The 20927-nt window shown below is 43.2% G+C and overlaps 1 protein-coding gene across 2 annotated transcripts in view; it reads left to right on the top strand.

Annotated features, from left to right (window-relative positions):
- Positions 1–20927, top strand: part of LOC126185629 (dosage compensation regulator) — a 220825-nt gene that overhangs the window by 175161 nt on the left and 24737 nt on the right. For both annotated transcript variants that reach the window (XM_049928144.1, XM_049928143.1), the window contains 3 exons: positions 5684–5845; positions 19306–19410; positions 20560–20675. In XM_049928144.1, the coding sequence (XP_049784101.1) occupies positions 5684–5845; positions 19306–19410; positions 20560–20675 (383 nt within the window). The remainder of the gene's footprint in view (positions 1–5683; positions 5846–19305; positions 19411–20559; positions 20676–20927) is intronic.

Raw genomic sequence — 20927 nt, forward strand, 5'->3', positions numbered from 1 at the left:
CTGCCCGTTGCGGCAAGTCCAGTTGATATGACAGGAGACATGGGCGATGTGTCGGCGTCTGTTGGAGGGGGAGGAGAGTAGATGTACTCTGACAGAGGACGGTCCTCCGGTTCCTGCATGGGCACGTCTCCTGGTGGCGTCCGTTCTGGTGTTGGCATCGCGATGACGGTGAGAGGGCTGCGTTGTGAGTATTGAGAGATGCCAAGATCCCGAGCATCAGGTAGAGCCAAAGGTGGTGTGGCGGCATTCGGAACAGGCGTTGCTGGCACCCGAGGCCGAAGCTGGTCCGAATGACGCACTGCAACGCCCGTGTCCATCTGGATTTCATACAGGCGTCTGCCACGGTGTCGTAAGATGCGGCCCAGGCTCCATTTTGGCCGCCTGCCATATCCCCGCACCCAGACGAGGTCGTCGGCGGTGAACCGGCCAAGTGAAGGCACCCGCGGCCGTGAGGTGGGAGGCCACAGAAGATGAAGTAGCATGCGGGGCTGTCGGCCATGTAAGAGCTCAGCCGGGCTGTGATCGCCCATGAGGGTGAAACAGTAAGACGCCAGGAACTGGAGAAGCGCGTCATCAGCAACAGAGGAAGTCAGAAGTTTCCGCATCTGAGCCTTAAATGTGCGGACCAGTCGTTCAGCCTCACCGTTGGATTGTGGATGGAACGGCGGGGCCGTGACATGCGTAACACCGTGACGAGCGCAAAAATCCGCAAAGTCGGAAGAGGCAAATTGCGGACCATTATCAGTAACAAGAGTAGAGGGGAGGCCTTCCAAAGAAAAAATGCGGGCCAGAGCACTGGTGGTTGCCGCGGTGGTAGGCGACGTGCAACGGACAATGAAAGGAAAGTTAGAATAGGCGTCAATTATGAGGAGCCAATAAGTACCTATAAAGGGTCCCGCAAAGTCAGCATGAATGCGCTCCCAGGGCTTCTCAGGCGAAGGCCACGGTGACAAAGATGACTTCGGGGCAGCGGCCTGTGACGCACAAGGGCCGCAGGCAGCGACCATGTGTGCGATGTCATAGTCGATGCCAGGCCAGTACACATGACGGCGTGCCAGAGATTTTGTGCGAGACACACCCCAGTGCCCCTGGTGAAGGAGGCACAAGACCGAAACACGCAAAGACGCAGGTACCACAACACGCGGCGAAGCATTGTCAGTGGAGAGGAGGATAACACCATCCCTAGCCGTGAGGCGGTAGCGCAAAGTGTAGTAGTTCCGCAACGGATCAGAAGTCTTAGCGGACGGACGATCTGGCCAACCCTTCTGAATACAGCGTAAAACTCGGGAGAGGGTAGGGTCAGAACCCGTAGCAGCCGCCAGCCTGTCCCCAGTGATGGGGAACCCGTCCACAGCCCGCTGCTCGGCAACATCCAGGTGGAAACACAAAAGTTCGTCCCTATCGAATGCCTGATCAGGACCCATGGGAAGGCGAGACAAAGCATCAGCATTCGCATGTTGAGCCGTTGGCCGGAAGTGAATCTCATAATTGAAACGGGACAAGTAAAGAGCCCAACGCTGGAGGCGGTGTGCAGCCTTGTCGGGAAGTGATGTTGATGGATGAAACAAGGAAACAAGCGGTTTGTGATCCGTAACAAGATGAAATTTTGAGCCATAGACAAAAACACCAAGCTTATGAAGAGCATAAATGATGGCCAAAGCTTCTTTCTCAATTTGAGAATACTTTTGTTGGGCATCCGTGAGCATTTTGGAGGCATAAGCGATGGTTTGTTCCGAACCGTCAGAAAAACGGTGCGCAAGGACTGCACCGACCCCGTATTGAGAGGCGTCTGTGGCAAGAACAAGATGTTGGCCAGGTCGATAAATAGCCAGGCACGGGGCCTGTTTCAGCATAGCCTTTAATTTCCGGAAAGCCGCGTCACATGACGCGGACCAGTGAAAAGGCACGTTTTTATGCAACAGGCGATGCAACGGCTGAGCCACCGACGCCGCAGACGGTAAAAACTTGTGATAGTATGCTATTTTCCCAAAGAAAGCCTGCAGTTCCTTAACAGATGTAGGGCGAGGAAGGGCATCGATCGCAGCAACAGTGTGTTGAAGCGGACGAATACCATCCCGAGAGAGTTGAAACCCCAAGTACGTGATAGATACCCGAAAAAATTGTGATTTCTGAAGATTACACTTAAGACCGGCAGTCTGTAAGACATTAAAAAGTGCGCGGAGATTTTGAAGATGTTCTTCAGTGGTGGAGCCAGTGACAACAATGTCGTCCATGTAATTGATACACCCCGGGTCAGGGAGCAATAATTGTTCCAAGAATCGCTGAAAGAGAGCAGGGGTGCTAGCAACCCCGAATGGCAAGCGTTGGTATTGATAGAGGCCGAAAGGCGTGTTGAGGACCAGAAACTGCCGGGAAGCAGCGTCGAGAGGAAGTTTATGATAAGCTTCCGACAGGTCAATTTTAGAAAAATATTGTCCTCCAGCAAGTTTAGTGAACAGTTCTTCAGGACGGGGCATAGGGTAAGTGTCGATGAGGCATTGAGCATTTACAGTGGCTTTGAAATCGCCACAGAGACGAATATCACCATTGGGCTTAGCAACTACGACAGGAGAGGACCACTCACTGGAAGTGACAGGAAGCAAGACCCCTGAGGCAGTGAGACGATCCAACTCCCGTTTTACCCGATCACGAAGGGCCACAGGAATGGGCCGGGCCCGAAAAAACTTAGGCCGAGCAGTGGGTTTGAGCGTGATATGAGCTTCAAAGTCGTTTGCACGGCCTAACCCAGGAGAAAAAAGGGACGAAAATGTCGTCGACAAGGAATCCAGTTGAGCATAAGGAATAACGTCAGAGACAATATTGACAGAGTCATCTATGGAGAACCCAAAAACGCGAAAGGCATCGAAACCAAAAAGATTTTCTGCGGTGCTCTGGTCAACCACAAATATGGGAACAGTGCGAACGACGGATTTGTAAGATACCTCAGCTTTAAACTGTCCCAAGAGAGAAATCTTCCGTTTATTGTACGTCCGTAATTGCCGAGTGACAGGGGACAGGAGTGGAGAACCCAGCTGAAGATACGTCTGAGAATTAATTATAGTGGCAGCAGAACCTGTATCCACTTGCATGCGAACATCTCGACCAAGGATTTGGACAGTGAGGAATAACTTCCCTGAAAGGGAAGAAGTGCAATTGACAGACAACACAGAATCAGAATCAGCGTCATGTTCATGAACATCATGTATGCGGTCGGATTTACAAACGGAAGACACATGACCTTTCTTTTTGCAAGTGTGACAATCCTCGCGTGAATGTTTTGTAAAACACCGCGGACATGAAGGAAGTTGACGGGGATGTTGCTGCAGTTTCTTAGTGGGTTGTTTACGGCTAGGCCGAGGCTGCGCGTGGGAGCGCACTGCGGCCACGTCGGCCGGCGGGGACGCGCCGCACGCGTCGTCAACAGCGCACAGAGGTTGTATTTCCCCGATGTCACCCCACGCTTCTATTTGCGCCCCAGCGGCGTGAGAAATTTCAAAAGACTGCGCAATGGAGAGAACTTCATCTAGAGTCGGATTCGCCAACTGAAGGGCATGTTGCCGAACTTCTTTGTCGGGCGCCGACCAGATAATAGCATCCCGTACCATGGAATCGGCATAGGATTCTTTGTGAACGTCAGTAACAAATTGACACTTTCGACTGAGGCCGTGAAGTTCAGCAGCCCAAGCGCGATAGGACTGATTTGGTTGTTTTTGACAACGATAAAAGGCAACACGAGAGGCTACCACATGCGTTTGCTTTTGAAAATAGACAGACAGAAGGGAGCACATTTCAGCAAAGGACAAAGACGCAGGATCCTTCAAAGGAGCCAATTGCGACAACAACCGATACATTTGAGGTGAAATCCAAGAAAGGAACAGACTTACATGGTTGTTCGTCCGTGACATGAAATGCCAAGAAGTGCTGTCGAAGACGTTTTTCATAATCAGACCTGTCTTCCGCCGTCTCGTCGTAAGGTGGAAAAGGAGGTACAGCCAACGACGAGAAACGCCCCGCATTTGATGCCGCGACGAAATCACGAATCGCCGTTGTTAGAAGCATTTGCTGATCGCGAATCGCCGTCGTTAGAAGCGTTTGCTGATCGCGAATCGCCGTCGTTAGAAGCGTTTGCTGTTCAAGGAGATTTTGCAAGAGCTGCTCGACAGTAGCCATGGAACCCTGTGAGTCAACGGTGAAAAGGAAAAATCCACTACCTCGTCGCCAATTTTTATATCTTCAAATTTAACACATATTTCGGACAACAACACATATAAGTCACTGAGTAATTTGACCTGTGTACAAGTCGGCATTCGATTAAACACTGAGTCTCAGTCTAGCGGCCGCTGCTCGGCTGGCCGCTTAGGTGGCGCAGCTGCTGCGTGGCTGGCAGACAGCGCCGCACGTAGAGGACGTGCGTAATTGCGCGGCGGCACTTTGAATAATCGGCGAGTCACAACAGTACTCAATCCATTACTCTATACAATCAGTCCTTACAGCATTCCTTTTTTTAAAGCTGTAGAGCATCATGCAAAATTCTGATTTTTTAAAAAAATTATTTGTAAATGAGGGCCCACGAGAGCGAGCAGCTGCAGGATGTGACACATGGGGGCCTTAACCTGCATAACTGTAAAGATTGTTTCAAAACATTGATGGCACCACCGGGAAGTTCCCCGTTTAAGAAGGCAAGAAGAAGCAAATGGCACTGAGGATACAGTTATTGTATGAGGGAAGTTTAAGTTGTTTATGATTGTTGGAGGGAAGAGAACAGGATGGTGGAAGTGGACAAATGGTCTGAAACAAGGAAGTGCTCTATCTTTATTAGTTTCCATAGCCATGGATTATGGTGTAATGACACAAGGGGGCAAGAGAGATGGGAAGCAGCTTTGTTTCTGCTTAATTTATGGATCAGTATAGAAAAAAATTGATGTTTGGTAAGAAGTGCAAGAGTGTGGCCTAAAATTTAATACAAAGAACTGTGAGCTGGTAGGCACAAGGAAAAAAGGACAGACCTAAGTAAACGTGACATTGAAGGCGAGCAGCTGAAAATGGTGGAAAATTTAAAGTACTTGAGTAAGATAAAATAGGAAAATGAAAGAAATGGCAAAAGTGAGTGAGTTTGCAAGGCAAGCTAAAATCTTTATGAAGAGTTTGAGAGGAATCACATGGGACAAATAAGTGAAGTACTATATTCAAGAAGTCAGAAATGTGTAACAAAATAGAAAAGATGAGACATGAAAATGTTAGGAAGAGAACACATAAGGATCACCAGCAAAGTAATATTGAGTGAAAAGGTTAAAATTATTTGGGGATGTAAAGAGAGTTTGAGAAGAGGATGGCTAGAAAAATGTGTAAGATGAAGATGGAAGGCAAGATACCAAAGGGAAGGCCAAGTTAAAAGTGAATGAAAAGAGTAGAAGGGGAATCATTCATAAGAGAGAGGACTGGGCCATAAGATTGACAAAGATGTGGTCGTAAGGGCAGAAAAGATGTGGTCGTGAGGGCAGAGAAGGTGGCGAGTCTTGGGTTCCCAGCAAGCTCCCCCACAATTGGGGAAATTTGTTAGGATGATGTAGGTTTGACTTTTCTATTACATGTTTGTTTAACTCTAAACATGCCAAAACATTTTTTTTATAATTCTAAAACTTCAGTGTATTTGCTTTTCATCAATCACTTACTAAATTTCCAGAATCAGCTTAAGGATTTACTGCAGTCAATTGGGTTTCCAGAGGAATCTATGGCCCCTCAGCCTCTGAACTTCAGTGGACCTGACCCAAAACTTGATATGGTAACAGCCCTGATGTGTATGGGGCTGTACCCAAATGTATGCTATCATAAGGATAAGAGGAAGGTATGTTTAATTTGATTCACTTTCTGTTGTCTGAAAAAAAATTAAAATACATTGTCTAGGTAAGAGGAAAACTACCAAATGTGAATTCTCAATATATATATATATATATATATATATATATATATATATATATAAAACATACACACAAAATTCAAGCTTTCGCAACAAACTGTTGCCTCATCAGGAAAGAGGGAAGGAGAGGGAAAGATGAAAGGATGTGGGTTTTAAGGGAGAGGGTAAGGAGTCATTCCAGTCCCGGGAGCGGAAAGACTTACCTTAGGGGGAAAAAAGGACGGGTACACACTCGCGCACACACACACATATCCATCCACACATATACAGACACAAGCAGACATATTTAAAGACAAAGAGTTTGGGCAGAGATGTCAGTCGAGGCAGAAGTGCAGAGGCAAAGATGTTGTTGAATGACAGGTGAGGTATGAGTGGCGGCAACTTGAAATTAGCGGAGATTGAGGCCTGGTGGATAACGGGAAGAGAGGATATATTGAAGAGCAAGTTCCCATCTCCGGAGTTCGGATAGGTTGGTATTAGTAGGAAGTATCCAGATAACCCGGACGGTGTAACACTGCGCCAAGATGTGCTGGTCGTGCACCAAGGCATGTTTAGCCACAGGGTGATCCTCATTACCAACAAACACTGTCTGCCTGTGTCCATTCATGCGAATGGACAGTTTGTTGCTGGTCATTCCCACATAGAATGCATCACAGTGTAGGCAGGTCAGTTGGTAGATCACGTGGGTGCTTTCACACGTGGCTCTGCCTTTGATTGTGTACACCTTCCGGGTTACAGGACTGGAGTAGGTGGTGGTGGGAGGGTGCATGGGACAGGTTTTACACCGGGGGCGGTTACAAGGGTAGGAGCCAGAGGGTAGGGAAGGTGGTTTGGGGATTTCATAGGGATGAACTAAGAGGTTACGAAGGTTAGGTGGACGGCGGAAAGACACTCTTGGTGGAGTGGGGAGGATTTCATGAAGGATGGATCTCATTTCAGGGCAGGATTTGAGGAAGTCGTATCCCTGCTGGAAAGCCACATTCAGAATCTGATCCAGTCCCGGAAAGTATCCTGTCACAAGTGGGGCACTTTTGTGGTTCTTCTGTGGGAGGTTCTGGGTTTGAGAGGATGAGGAAGTGGCTCTGGTTATTTGCTTCTGTACCAGGTCGGGAGGGTAGTTGCGGGATGCGAAAGCTGTTGTCAGGTTGTTGGTGTAATGCTTCAGGGATTCCGGACTGGAGCAGATTCGTTTGCCACGAAGACCTAGGCTGTAGGGAAGGGACCGTTTGATGTGGAATGGGTGGCAGCTGTCGTAATGGAGGTACTGTTGCTTGTTGGTGGGTTTGATGTGGACGGACGTGTGAAGCTGGCCATTGGACAGGTGAAGGTCAACATCAAGGAAAGTGGCATGGGATTTGGAGTAGGACCAGGTGAATCTGATGGAACCAAAGGAGTTGAGGTTGGAGAGGAAATTCTGGAGTTCTTCTTCACTGTGAGTCCAGATCATACACTGTGATGCATTCTATGTGGGAATGACCAGCAACAAACTGTCCATTCGCATGAATGGACACAGGCAGACAGTGTTTGTTGGTAATGAGGATCACCCTGTGGCTAAACATGCCTTGGTGCACGACCAGCACATCTTGGCGCAGTGTTACACCGTCCGGGTTACCTGGATACTTCCTACTAATACCAACCTATCCGAACTCCGGAGATGGGAACTTGCTCTTCAATATATCCTCTCTTCCCGTTATCCACCAGGCCTCAATCTCCGCTAATTTCAAGTTGCCGCCACTCATACCTCACCTGTCATTCAACAACATCTTTGCCTCTGCACTTCTGCCTCGACTGACATCTCTGCCCAAACTCTTTGTCTTTAAATATGTCTGCTTGTGTCTGTATATGTGTGGATGGATATGTGTGTGTGTGCGCGAGTGTGTACCCGTCCTTTTTTCCCCCTAAGGTAAGTCTTTCCGCTCCCGGGACTGGAATGACTCCTTACCCTCTCCCTTAAAACCCACATCCTTTCATCTTTCCCTCTCCTTCCCTCTTTCCTGATGAGGCAACAGTTTGTTGCGAAAGCTTGAATTTTGTGTGTATGTTTGTGTTCGTTTGTGTGTCTGTCGACCTGCCAGCACTTTCATTTGGTAAGTCACATCATCTTTGTTTTTAGATATATTTTTCCTTCGTGGAATGTTTCCTTCTATTATAACCATATATATATATATATATATATATATATATATATATATATATATACACACATTTGCTTGAAACAGTATTAGTCCATCAAACTTATTGGTACTATTGTATTTCTACATTATCAGTAGCTCTATATGTTCCTGGAAGTTGGAAGTAACATTGAAATGGATTTAGAAATGAAAAACTTGACACTTCCAATGTCATATGTATTTTGTAATGACTCTAATTATCTTACTCCAACCAGTATCTCACCAGGGTGTAGAGTTCCTGATTACATTTACATGGGATGCAGTAAAGGTACTGCAATCCACTATTTGTGATTTGATACTTGTTTTTCTATAGGAATAACATGTGTCCTTTCGTAATTAAAATACACCATCATAGGGATACTCCCATACAAAAAAGTTTTCTGTGTAAAATGTGTTTTTGATTATAGACCCTAAAAGCTTCCACAGGGTGTTTCGTTTTCTCTCTGTCTCTTTAAGTATTGCTCATTAAGTGCCTTTTTGCCGCATGAATGTACTGGCTCTTTGTCACAAGTTTACATGAAGATTCAGATGGGTAGAGGACCAATGACCGTGTAGTTTGTCTGCTTTAACCCCCACAACCTAATCTTTCCTCTTAAAATAAGAGTTCAGAAAACTGCATAATTTATGTGTTGCCAAACAAACTTGTATTTTATTGCACTAATTTAACTAATTTTGTATTTATATTACTTACTGCAGAAGTTGCTGTAATGATGCCAGAAATTGCTTCCCATTTAAGACTTTTCCCATTAATACATTCCTTACTCATGACCACCTCAAGAATGTTTTGGCAAGATGTTACAATATTGCTCATTCTTGTATTGCCCATAGTGCTCACACACTTCTGGTTATTTAACTACATTAATTCTGATGGTTACCTTACACTCCAATTCAGATTTTTAAAGTACCTAAAAGTTCATCGTGGGCATTAATAAAAATAATTTCTGCTAATACAAATAATAGCTGTCTAAGCTCATTTACAAAATAATTGACATTATTCTTATGGTCACTTTTACAATCTTCAAATTACATTTGAGTCTTCTCATGGTGAACCTCCTTTGTATTCTCTTTCTTCATGGGTGTGTGTCTCCACCTTCATCACTGTGTTCTCTTATCTCTGTCACACAGAGGCTTTATTTCATTTATGTACACAATAAATCCCTTTAATCTCACTCTGTTGACAGACCATTCCCACTCCAAGAGGGACAACACATTCCAGACTGGGCGGGCAATCGGTTCCATCCTAGGTAGTCATGCTTTTTGTGCAACGGTGTGCCTGTGGAATAATGACACCAGTTTTATTTTTATTTTCCTAGTAATCCATCTTCCTCTTACATATAAATACAACCTGATGCCACCATGTTCTCATACTGAAGCCACTGTTACTCATTTCCTCCAACTATTTGAGGTCATCCTCTGTTCTTACAGAATTGCTATTAAGGAACATCGTTTTACTACATCTGTGGAGCACTCAAATATTATACACTCAGTAGAACCAATCTCAGGACCACAAATATATGACACTGTACCTAATCCCATATATATTATAAATGTGAAAGTTTATGTGTGAGAATGTTTGTTAGCCCTTCACCCAACACCCAGGCTACCTTTTATTCGAAAAAGAAAAACTGTCTCCGTGGGAAGGGTAATACGAATAAAACATAATCACTGAAACTTAACTGCCAAATGAATGCATTAGCAAAGAGATAAGTTTTTAAAAGTTTTGACAAATAAAATGTATTGGATTGATATTATTGTGATTCTTAAACAGTGACTTGGCTTTTCTATTTGCATTTGAATATTTTGTGGATTTTATTTGCTTCTAGTTCAGAAGAATTAATGTTGAGAACTTGGATTGTGGAAGTGTATTGGATTGTGATACTATCGTGATTGTTGAAAATTGCTTTTTTTCCTTTGGATTCCAGTAATTTGTAGTTTCTTTAGTGATTTCAACTTTTTCTGCATATCGAAAGTGAGTTTTTCATGCTTTGAAGTGGCTTTTTTGTTACATTTGAGTTATTCGCAGTCTTTTTGGTGATTTTGTTGGTTTGTAGGATCTCTGTAGTTTGTTTCTGACTTATTTTGTTGTTTCTTTCCTTCATTCATTGGGGCATTTGTTTTGGATTACTGAATGTGTCATCTATTTGGTTGTGTTTTTGCCGGTGTAGTTACTTATTAAATTAGGTTGTTTTTACTGTTTGAATTTCTAATTACTGGCAAACACAAGTCTAATATCTCACATAGCTCAAAAAGAGCTCAAGCTATGAAGATAGCTAGACAGCAACCATCATTTGTTCATGCTGAACAGCAGAGAATTGAGCAGGCGGAGTGTCAGGAAAAAAAGCGGCTGAAACCTTGGAGCAGGCTGATGTTTGACATCAGTAGAATGCTAAACGCATTTGCATCTCGGCATGTATCTGAGGCATCAGAGCAGTCCTATCTTCAACGCCAGTATACAGCAGAATGCGTAGCATCTTGGAATACTTTGAGACAGCTGAAGATCCAGCTTCTCGGTGTCAGGAGAATGAAACATGCATGGCAGTGCGTGCCACTGAAACAGTCAAAGAGGCATACACACGTTCACTCACTGTTGCCCAACGAAAAGTTGAATGTCTGCAAATATTTGCAGTGAGTACCTGGGGATTTTTTAAAAAAAATGTGCTTTTTGACTTTGATCCAACTATAGATTACACTAACCACAGGCTCATCAAAATTGACTATATGAACAAGGCACACAGATTTTGTGGAGAGGAAATGGAGGGAATGTGTTGCTCGGGTGGGGGGAAGATACCCACTCCCACATCATTCTGGTCTATCCTTTAAAGGAGTTATGTTTTGGCAAGTCTGATGTGTCACTGAGGTTCCTAGCTTTATAATAAAATACAATTCATTTTTTCACATGACCTCCTGAGAGATAGGTAGAATTTTCACCATGCTTGGGTTTTCACTGACCTTTGCAGTGCGAGGGTAAGTATACCATGAAATATGATCCCTTTTACCTCCAACCAATGGTCAAGCACAAGTTTTGCAGGTTAACTTTATTTTACTTTGTGGAAGATGATGAGGCGGAGACTGATAGACATTACCAAATTATTCAGGGAGTTGAATGGGTAACAGTACTGAAAATACACAAAAGTTCTGCATCATCACATTGTATTGATGTATGAGTTTAATACAGCTCTTGAGAGCATGCCCATGAGAGCTGCAAGGTGGTGATCCATGAGGATCACATGCCGAGTGAGCAGCACGCACACCACTACAATGTGCCAGCCGCAGCTGAAGTCGTGGGTGCGTTTGCGAGTGTCGACTAGTACCCCATTATGTTTTGGAAATGAAAAGGAGGATATCATTTCTCAAACACACATGGGAACTGGGCAACCAAACCCGAACAGAAAAGTGACGTGCACGGATTTCTACATGTTTCACCTGATGGTCTGTGAACACTGTTTCATCTTACCTCCACGAATATACGCAGGATGCATTCTCCTTTGTGTGGCGCTATGGCCAATCAGACTTGATCATCTTCACATACAAACCAGCCTCTACCAATATTAGGGAAGGACTGATGGACATGCAGAAACAGACTGACTGCCATATCATAGTGCGACTTTGAGCAGCAGTGAAGTGGCATGACGGATATTGAGCTTACTGCTTCACTAGAGGCATGGAACAGTGACACATCTTATTTATTTACAGCCGGGATCGTGTATTGTATTCACAGCAAAGCTACTAGCCATCAACAGGGCCCTACATTTTGTTTCTCAGGCCTCCCCCCACAGTTTTTTAAAATGTACCTGCTCAATGAGCTGCCTGCAGGCTATCAAGCAATCCTACTCTCGTCACCCTTTGGTCTCTGTTATCCATGACTTCTCTGCCCTTGGCCATGCTGCCTGCTCAGTTGTCTTTCCTGGGTCCCCAGTCATGGGGTCATCCGAGGGAATGAATTGGCTGACCATTTGGCTAGAGATGCAGATACTTATCCCCATTCCCTTCCATGAATCCAACTGCAGATAAGCGGACCTACGTCATATCTCTCTTTGCCAAAAAGTGACATGACATTCAGTGCACTACTGCTCTCAGTAATAAACTCCACACAATCAAGGAGTCTACTGTGATTTGATGCTCTTCTTTCCACTCCTCTCAGAAGGAGTCCACTCTTGCTGTCTGTGCATTGGTCATACCAGGTTCACTCAGTGTTTCCTGTTGCATACTGAACCACTGAATATTGGTGGAATGTCCCCTTCTTTTGGCCCTTCGTACTAAGTGTAGCCTTCCAGATTCCTTAAATTTAATATTAGCAACGATTCACAGAGGGTTGAACTGGTCCTCAGTTTCCTCCGTAAAAGTGGTTTTCATTTCAGATATAAGATTTGCTTTACTCCTCAAGTGGGGTCAGTGTGGTTGTGGTTGAGACCTCTCGGTCTGGGACCCATCACAACTCCCCCTTGCAAAGACCGCTCTTTTATCCCTCTGTTTTCCCAGTTTCTAACTTTGAGCTATCCTTTAATACTTTCTAATATGTGTATTTTAACTCACTCATTTTATAGTTTGACTCCTCTGATTGGATCTGTCCAGTTTTAGGAGACCTTCTTTCTTCTGTGTGTAACTTTGGAATTGCGGGACAGATGACCTCGCTGTTTGGTTCCATAACCCCTCCTCAATTAATTAATCAATCAGTCAGTTCCCAATGGTGAGTACATGTACTGTATGGAGGCCAGTTTACGCACTCGAGTAGTGGCACGATTCTGTCATCCTCACTGCATTTTTGGGCCTGTGCCACACGGAAGACTTTACCGAAGCTGTGTTGTACGGAGAAGTGCAAAAGTACAGCGTGTGTAAATAAAGTTTCAACACTGATTTTTTCCTGAGTAGCAGTGCGCACGCACACTGGTCTTATCGCCTGCACCAGGCGGTGGTGGGTGGAGCCAAGCATCGTCATTCGCGAGCGAAATGCTGGAGTGAAAACATCATGAGTGCAGCGAGTGTCTGTTCCTAAATGTCATCGAGAAATTGGAGTGTCCAAAATGCAGTGCCTCTTGGAGCAGCGGTATTCGATTAAATTTTGTGTAAACTGGACAAGACCGATATGGAAACATTCGAAATGATTCAAGAGGCCTATAAAGAATACGCCATGTCACGTGCCATGGTTTTCATGTGGTGCAAAAGGTTCATAAATGGCCGCGAGGACTTGGTTGTAAGTTGGTAAGGCGGGTACCAGGTTGAGATTCATTGGGAGAGTCCTTAGAAAATGTAGTCCATCAACAAAGGAGGTGGCTTACAAAACACTCGTTCGACCTATACTTGAGTATTGCTCATCAGTGTGGGATCCGTACCAGATCGGGTTGACGGAGGAGATAGAGAAGATCCAAAGAAGAGCGGCGCGTTTCGTCACAGGGTTATTTGGTAACCGTGATAGCGTTACGGAGATGTTTAACAAACTCAAGTGGCAGACTCTGCAAGAGAGGCGCTCTGCATCGCGGTGTAGCTTGCTCGCCAGGTTTCGAGAGGGTGCGTTTCTGGATGAGGTATCGAATATATTGCTTCCCCCTACTTATACCTCCCGAGGAGATCACGAATGTAAAATTAGAGAGATTAGAGCGCGCACAGAGGCTTTCAGACAGTCGTTCTTCCCGCGAACCATACGCGACTGGAACAGGAAAGGGAGATAATGACAGTGGCACGTAAAGTGCCCTCCGCCACACACCGTTGGGTGGCTTGCGGAGTATAAATGTAGATGTAGATGTAGATGTAGGAGGGTGATGAACACTCTGGAAAACCTTCAATGGGCAGAACTGATGAAAATTCGGGCAAAGTGCATCAAGCTTTAAACAGTGACCAACATCTCAACATCAGAATGATTGCAGATGAGGTGAGTCTGCCCAGAGAAGAAAGACGACTGGGTGCTCCACCATGACAATGCAACCGTTCACACCTGCTTCACCATAACTGAAGTGTTGACCCGGTTCAATGTGACAATGCTGCTGCAGCCACCCTACAGCCCTGACCTCACACCCAGTTGCCCCGGATGAAGAGAGACCTGAAAGAGTAGCAGTTTGATAGCATCACAGTGACCCAAAAGCCTTCAACGAGGGTTTTGAACAGCATTCCAGTTCAGGAGTTCCAGGGAGCTTACCAGCCATGGGAATCTCGTTGGCAGCGGTGTGTAGATTCTCAAGGCACCTATTTTGAAGAATTTTAGTCTGATATATGAAAATATTCAATAAATTTTGTTTTCTGAGACCAGCCTTGAAACTTTATTTACTCACCCTGTATTATGCATGAAACATGTAACGGAAGGAGTGGAAGCTTTGTGTGTAGGGCTTCCGTGTCAAAGAGAGACTTGGGCAGAATTTACACTGTGCATTGCTGTGGTGTACGGTTGCTGTTGACCTATGTCGGGACAGTTTTCAGGCCCTGAAAACAGTCGATGGATAGGAAAACGCCACGTTCCAGGAAGTACATGGGGCAGTAGGACTTTTTTAAGATGGCCATTCAGATGCTACAATGGAGATGCCATATAGTGTTGGTCGTCAGCCAAGATGAGAGAGCACTTTGCTATCATGTTGAGCATCTGCAGTCTCTCAGATCCCATTACACTTTAGAACAAATATAAAACCACATTATCTGAAGAGATCATACACCGGTACTGAGGGACAGCACAAGCCAACGACATACACTGACCAACCAGAACATTACGACCACTTACCTAATAGCTGGTATGTCTGTCTATGGCATGGATAACAGTGGTGACGCGTCATGGCATGGAAGCAAAATGTCCTGAGTTTCCTCTACAGTTGTTACCCTCTACAGCTTCTTCTAGTTCCATGGAAGTTAACCTCTGATGTCTTAATAGATGTCCTATCATCTTGTCTCTTCTTCTTGTCGTCGATTCTCTGAAAACCACCTCATTCCTTACCTTACCAGTCCATCTAATATTCCAACATTTGTCTGTAGCACCACATCTCAAATGCTTTGATTCTCTTCTGTTCCAGATTTCCTGTACTCAGACTCACTGCCCTACAATGCTGTGCTCCAAACGTACATTCTCGGAAATTTCTTCCACAAATTAAGGCCTATGTTTGATACTAGTAGACTGGATCAGGAATGCCATTTTTGCCAGTGATAGTCTGCTTTTTATGTCCTCCTTACTCATCCATCATATGTTATTTTCTCCATCCATCATATGTTATTTTGCCTAGGTGGCAGAATTCCTTAACTTTGTGATCCCCAAATCTGATTAGTTTCTGACTGTTCTCTTTTTTGCTACATGTCATTAGCCTGCTTTCATCTTTCTTTGATTTATTCTCAATCCATATTCTGTACTCATAAGACTGTTCATTCTGTTCAACAGATCATGTAATTCTACTTCACATTCACTAAGGACAGCAATGTCACCAGCGAATCATTGGTGTTCTTTCACCTTGCATTTTACTCTCTCTCTCCAGTTTCGCTTTTATTTCTATTGTTGCTTCTTTGATGTATAGATTGAACAGTAGGAGCAAAAGGTTACATCCATGTTTACACCCTTTTTAATCCAAGCACATGTTCGTGGTCTTCCAGTCTTATCATTTCCATCTTCGTTCATGTGCATATTGTATATTACCAGCCTTTCCCTGTATCTTCCCCTATCTTTCTTGCACCACTTGCATTGTCGAACGCTTGTTCCATGTCGACAAATCCTCTGAACATGTCTTGGATTTTCTTTAGTCTCGCTTCTATCATCAACTACATCATCAGAACTGCCACTCCAGTGCTTTTACCTTCCCTAAAACCAAACTGATTGTCATTTAACATATACCCAATTTTCTTTGCTAGTCTTCTATATATTATTCTTGTCAGCAACTTGGATACGTGAACTGTTAAACTGATTGTGCAATAATTCTAGCACTTGTTGGCTCTTGCAATCTTCAGAATTTTGTGGGTGATGTTTTTCCAAAATTCTGATGGTATATTGGCAGTCTCATATATTCTACACTCAATTTGAATAGTTGTTTTGTTGCCACTTCCCACAATGATTTTAGAAATTCTAATGGAATGTTACCTATTCCTTATGCCTTACTTGATCTTAAATCGTCAAAAGCTCTTTTAAATTGTGACTAATGCTGATCCCCTCTCTCATCCCTGTTGACTTCTGTTTCTACTTCCATCACTTCATCTGACAGCCCTCACCTCATAGAGGCCTCTAATGTACTGATTTCATCTATTAAGGCAAAATGAGTCTGGGTGCACAAGATAAACAATAAAACTTAATGTGCAACTTGCAAAAGGTGTTTTTCCTTTGAACTACTGTAATTTATTTCTTCTTCACATTTTGCATGCAGCCATTTCACATTAGCTTCTCTGCCCTTCCTATTTATTTCATTTGTAAGTTTCTTGTATTTCTGTATTCCTGAATTTCCCTGAACATTTTTACCTCCCTCTTTCATCAGTCAGTTGAAATATTTCTTCTGTTACTCATGGTCTCTTTGCAGTTACCTTCCTTGTACCTATGTTTTTCTTTCCAACATCTGTGACTGCCTTTTTAGAGATGTCCATTTGTCTCCAATTGATCCACCTACAGAAAATTCATTATCTCAGTATCTAAAATCTCCGAGCACTTCAAGCGTCCCTCTTCATCCCTTAGTACTTCCGAATCCCACTTCTTTACACAGTGATTCTTCCTGACTAATTGCCGGCCACAGCGGCCGAGCGGTTCTAGGCGCTTCAGTCCGGAACCGCGCGACTGCTACGGTCGCAGGTTCGAATCCTGCCTCCGGCATGGATGTGTGTGACGTCCTTAGGTTAGTTAGGTTTAAGTAGTTCTAAGTTCTAGGGGACTGATGACCTAAGATGTTCAATCCCATAGTGCTCAGAGCCATTTGAACCTGACTAATTTCTTAATCTTCAGCCAACTCTTTGTCATTACTAAATTGTGACATGAGTCTATATCTGCTCCTGGGTGCACCTTACAATCCAATATCTGACTTCAGAAACTCTGCCTGACCATGGAGTAATCTAACTGGAATTTTCCCATTTTTGCTATTACCAGCTGAAATTTATTGCAGAACTTACTTAGTCTTTCTCCTCTCATTCCTGCTACCAAATCTATATTCTCCCATAATCCTTTCTTCTACTATTTCCCCTGCAACTGCATTCTAATACCTCATGACTATTAGATTTACATCTCCATCTATGTGCTGAATATCTGTTCGATATTTTCATATACTTTCTCTCTCTTTTCATCTTCTATTTGAGACATCTGCATGTATAGCTGAACTATTGTTGTCGCTCTTGTTTCTGATGAGAACAACCTATCACCGAACTGTTCACAATAATTCACTCTCTGCCCTACCTTTGTGTTCATAACAAATCCTCCTCGTGTTGTACCTTTTCTGCTGCTGTTCATATTGCCTTATATTCGTCTGACCAGAAATCCCTGTCTTCTTTCCATTTCGATTTGCTGACCACCTCTATATCTAGACTGAGCCCTAGCCTTTCCTTTTTCAGATTTTGTAGTTTTCCTACCACGTTCAGACTTGTGACATTCCATGCCCAGATTCGTAGAATGTTACCCTTTTGTTGGTTATTTAGTCTTTTTCTCATTGTCACATCGCCCTTGGCAGTCACTTCCCGGAGATCCAAATGAGGGACTAGTCTCGAATCCTTTGCCAGTGGAGAGGTCATCATGACACTTCTTCAGTTACAGGCCACATGCACTGTAGATACACATTATGTGTCTTTAATGCAGTAGTTTCCATTGCCTTCTGCATTCTCACACCATTGATCATTGTGAACTCTTCCACCTTTTAGGGGCAGTTGTCCAGTCCAAGGACAAGTGTGTGCTGTGAATCTCTGTCCACTGTTCTACCCTCTTTGACAAGGCTGTTGGTAGAACAGGGGTGAATTCTTGTCAAAAGTCTTCAGTCACCATTACTGGTGATTTTTATTCAAAAATTAAGCAGTGGCAGGTTAAACCCATGACCCAGGAGGGTTTGGTTACCAGTCAAAGATGCTACCTCTAGACCATGGATGCCTGTCACACTGATGCGTAACCTGGGTGCACCAAGGTTGTGCAGTGGCTCCAGGTTACACGTGACAGAGCTGAGAAAGCATATTGTGCAAGCCACCATAACCATCAGTGGACCCAAAGGAGAGATGATGCTGATGATACCATGAATTATCATCATTCCAAAAAACTTGCCTTTTCAGTTCAGATGCTTGGCATTCCCTTTGAAAGTGGCCCTCTCGATCACAGTAAATAAAGAGTCAAGGACATGTTAAAAGTGGCAGGTATTCATAAGGCCACACCATGTTTTTTGCACAGGCAGCTCTATGTTGGCTGCTTGCGTGTATAGAGATCCAGAAATCTCTATATATACACAAAGAACAGGAAGTCTCGGAACTTTGTTTACAGAGGCTTATTACAGTACATTTCTGGCTTTCCATACATCACAAACTGGGAAAATTATGATCTTTTCTGTGCTAGGTCTGTCAAAAACAGCCATGAAATTATTTACTCTCTTTCCTTAAGTAACAGATTGAGTTGCGAGTGGCATGGATTGTGTCAGCTTCTCCCATCATCTCAAAATTTCGTGGTACATCACACACACACACACACACACACACACACACACACATACACACACAGTCGTGCAGTTTGGTGTACCATAAGTGGGCCTGCCTCAATACCTCAGAGAGATGACTTTTGAGATGGTGCATACACATGGATAGTGAGTTTCAGCATTAACGTTGCGAGGCACAACTAGTTCTTCATAAATTTCCGTTTTTTGTCTTTGAGTAAGTGAATAGGACACACTTCCCACTCATCTGGCTGTTAAAAATATATTCTTTGTGATCTTATTTTCATGTCTGAACATGCACTAATTGCTTTCTTACCAAGTTTCAAGGATTCTATATTGTTGACCAGGTTATTGTTTTATTATTTTCCATAGCAACAAAACATTATGGAAATTAAGTAATGGATGTAGCAGATTGTTGACACACAGACGAGAGATAGAATATTGAAATGAGTCTTTCACTCCTTTTGTAAGAAAAAATGCTGGTATGAGGTTATTATTTTGTGTATAGTGTTTCAGGACTCCCAGCCAGTGTGGACTTGCATATGCTTTACAGTGTTAGTGTAGTGCTAAATTCTCACTAGTCATGTCATTAAGATTCTGTAATGTACTGTTTTGTATTTCACGTGATCATTAAATTACATTGTTCTCATTTATTTTGCAGGTACTGACAACTGAATCCAAAGCTGCTCTTATCCATAAGACGTCTGTAAACTGCAGCAACTTTGAACAGAAATTTCCTTTCCCTTTCTTTGTATTTGGAGAAAAGGTATGTGAGTGCACTGGCATTGGATGATTCGTTTCTAAATACCATTGTACCTTACCACAGATAATCTGAGTTAATCTTGCATGTAATCATTACAGCATATCAATAATTACATCAGCAAATCATCGTGAGTGGTCCAATTTACTTTTGCTTCCATGAGAGTGCTGATTAACTGACCAATTGGTACAGCCAAGTATTATTTAATTCCTATATGTTAAACATATATAAGAAATTGGTATTTTAATAGAATATGGCCAAATAGTGAAAAATGGAGGATCTACAATGCCAGCAATTGTATAGCAACAATAGGGAATGGATAGCATTTGTTTTCTTTATGCCTCTATGTGGTGAATATCTTTCCATACTGTTACCCCTTCCTGGATTTTACCTTGGGATGGTTTTCATAAACAGATTCTCAATCTTTACACAATACAAACAGGCAGTTAACCAATAATTCTACTTGCAGTGTCATGAAAAGGATAGATTGCTACTCACCATATGGAGGAGACGTTGAGTAGCAAACAGGCACAACAAAAAGACTGGTACATGTTTAAGCTTTTGGCAAAAAGGCCTTCTTCTAAAATTGAAAATACACAAGTGCAACTCTCACATGTGGCCACTGTCTCAGGCCGCTGAGGCCTTGGCAGCTAGAGACAGTTGTTTTTTTTTTGTGTGTGTGTGTGTGTGTGTGTGTGTGTGTGTGTGTGTGTGTGTGTGTGTGTGTGTGTGTAATTTCTACTTTAGAAGGAGGCCATTTGGATGAAAACTTAAATGTATAGCAGTCATTTTGATGTGTGTGTCTGCGATTCAACATATCCTTTATGTGCTGAGTAGACAATCTATCCTTTTCATAATGTTGTCACTATTCCATACTGAATTTTCCATTGTTTACATTTACTTGCATTTTTACTTCATGTAACAATTAAACCTTTAGACTTAATAAATAGTGCTTATGAAATCATGTCTCATTATTTGTGGAAACTTCGTTGAAATATAAATTTTGATGCACTTTTCATCAAATGGAACTGGTACTTCCTGCTTTAAGTTGCCAAATCTGATCTTTTCTCTTAATAATTTCAGTATTGCTGGAAGAACTTGTAGCACAAATAGAAGATAAAATTTAATAACATTGTATTTATTTTTAATTGGCAGATTCGAACAAGGGCTGTTTCATGTAAACAGACGACCATGGTGACACCTATTCACTTGCTGTTATTTGGATCCAGAAAGGTTGAATTCGTCGAGAACATCATACGCTTAGACAACTGGTAAGTTTTGTGTCCATCATTGTAAAACTCCATGACAGATTTCAGCTGTGATCTGGACAGCTACTTGACTGTGGATCCAATCCTATCACAGGTAATTCTGTGCCTGTGTCATATAGACATGATAGACAACACACCTTGATACCTCTATTCTGTTAGACTATCTCTTCTATTTTTCGAACTTTGTAGATGCTCTCTCAATCTTATCTGTGAAGTTTGGTGATGGTGAATGCAATGACGAGCTTGGCATATAAT

This window comes from Schistocerca cancellata, chromosome 1 (genome assembly GCF_023864275.1).
Source record: "Schistocerca cancellata isolate TAMUIC-IGC-003103 chromosome 1, iqSchCanc2.1, whole genome shotgun sequence".
Taxonomy (NCBI): Eukaryota; Metazoa; Arthropoda; class Insecta; order Orthoptera; family Acrididae; genus Schistocerca; species Schistocerca cancellata.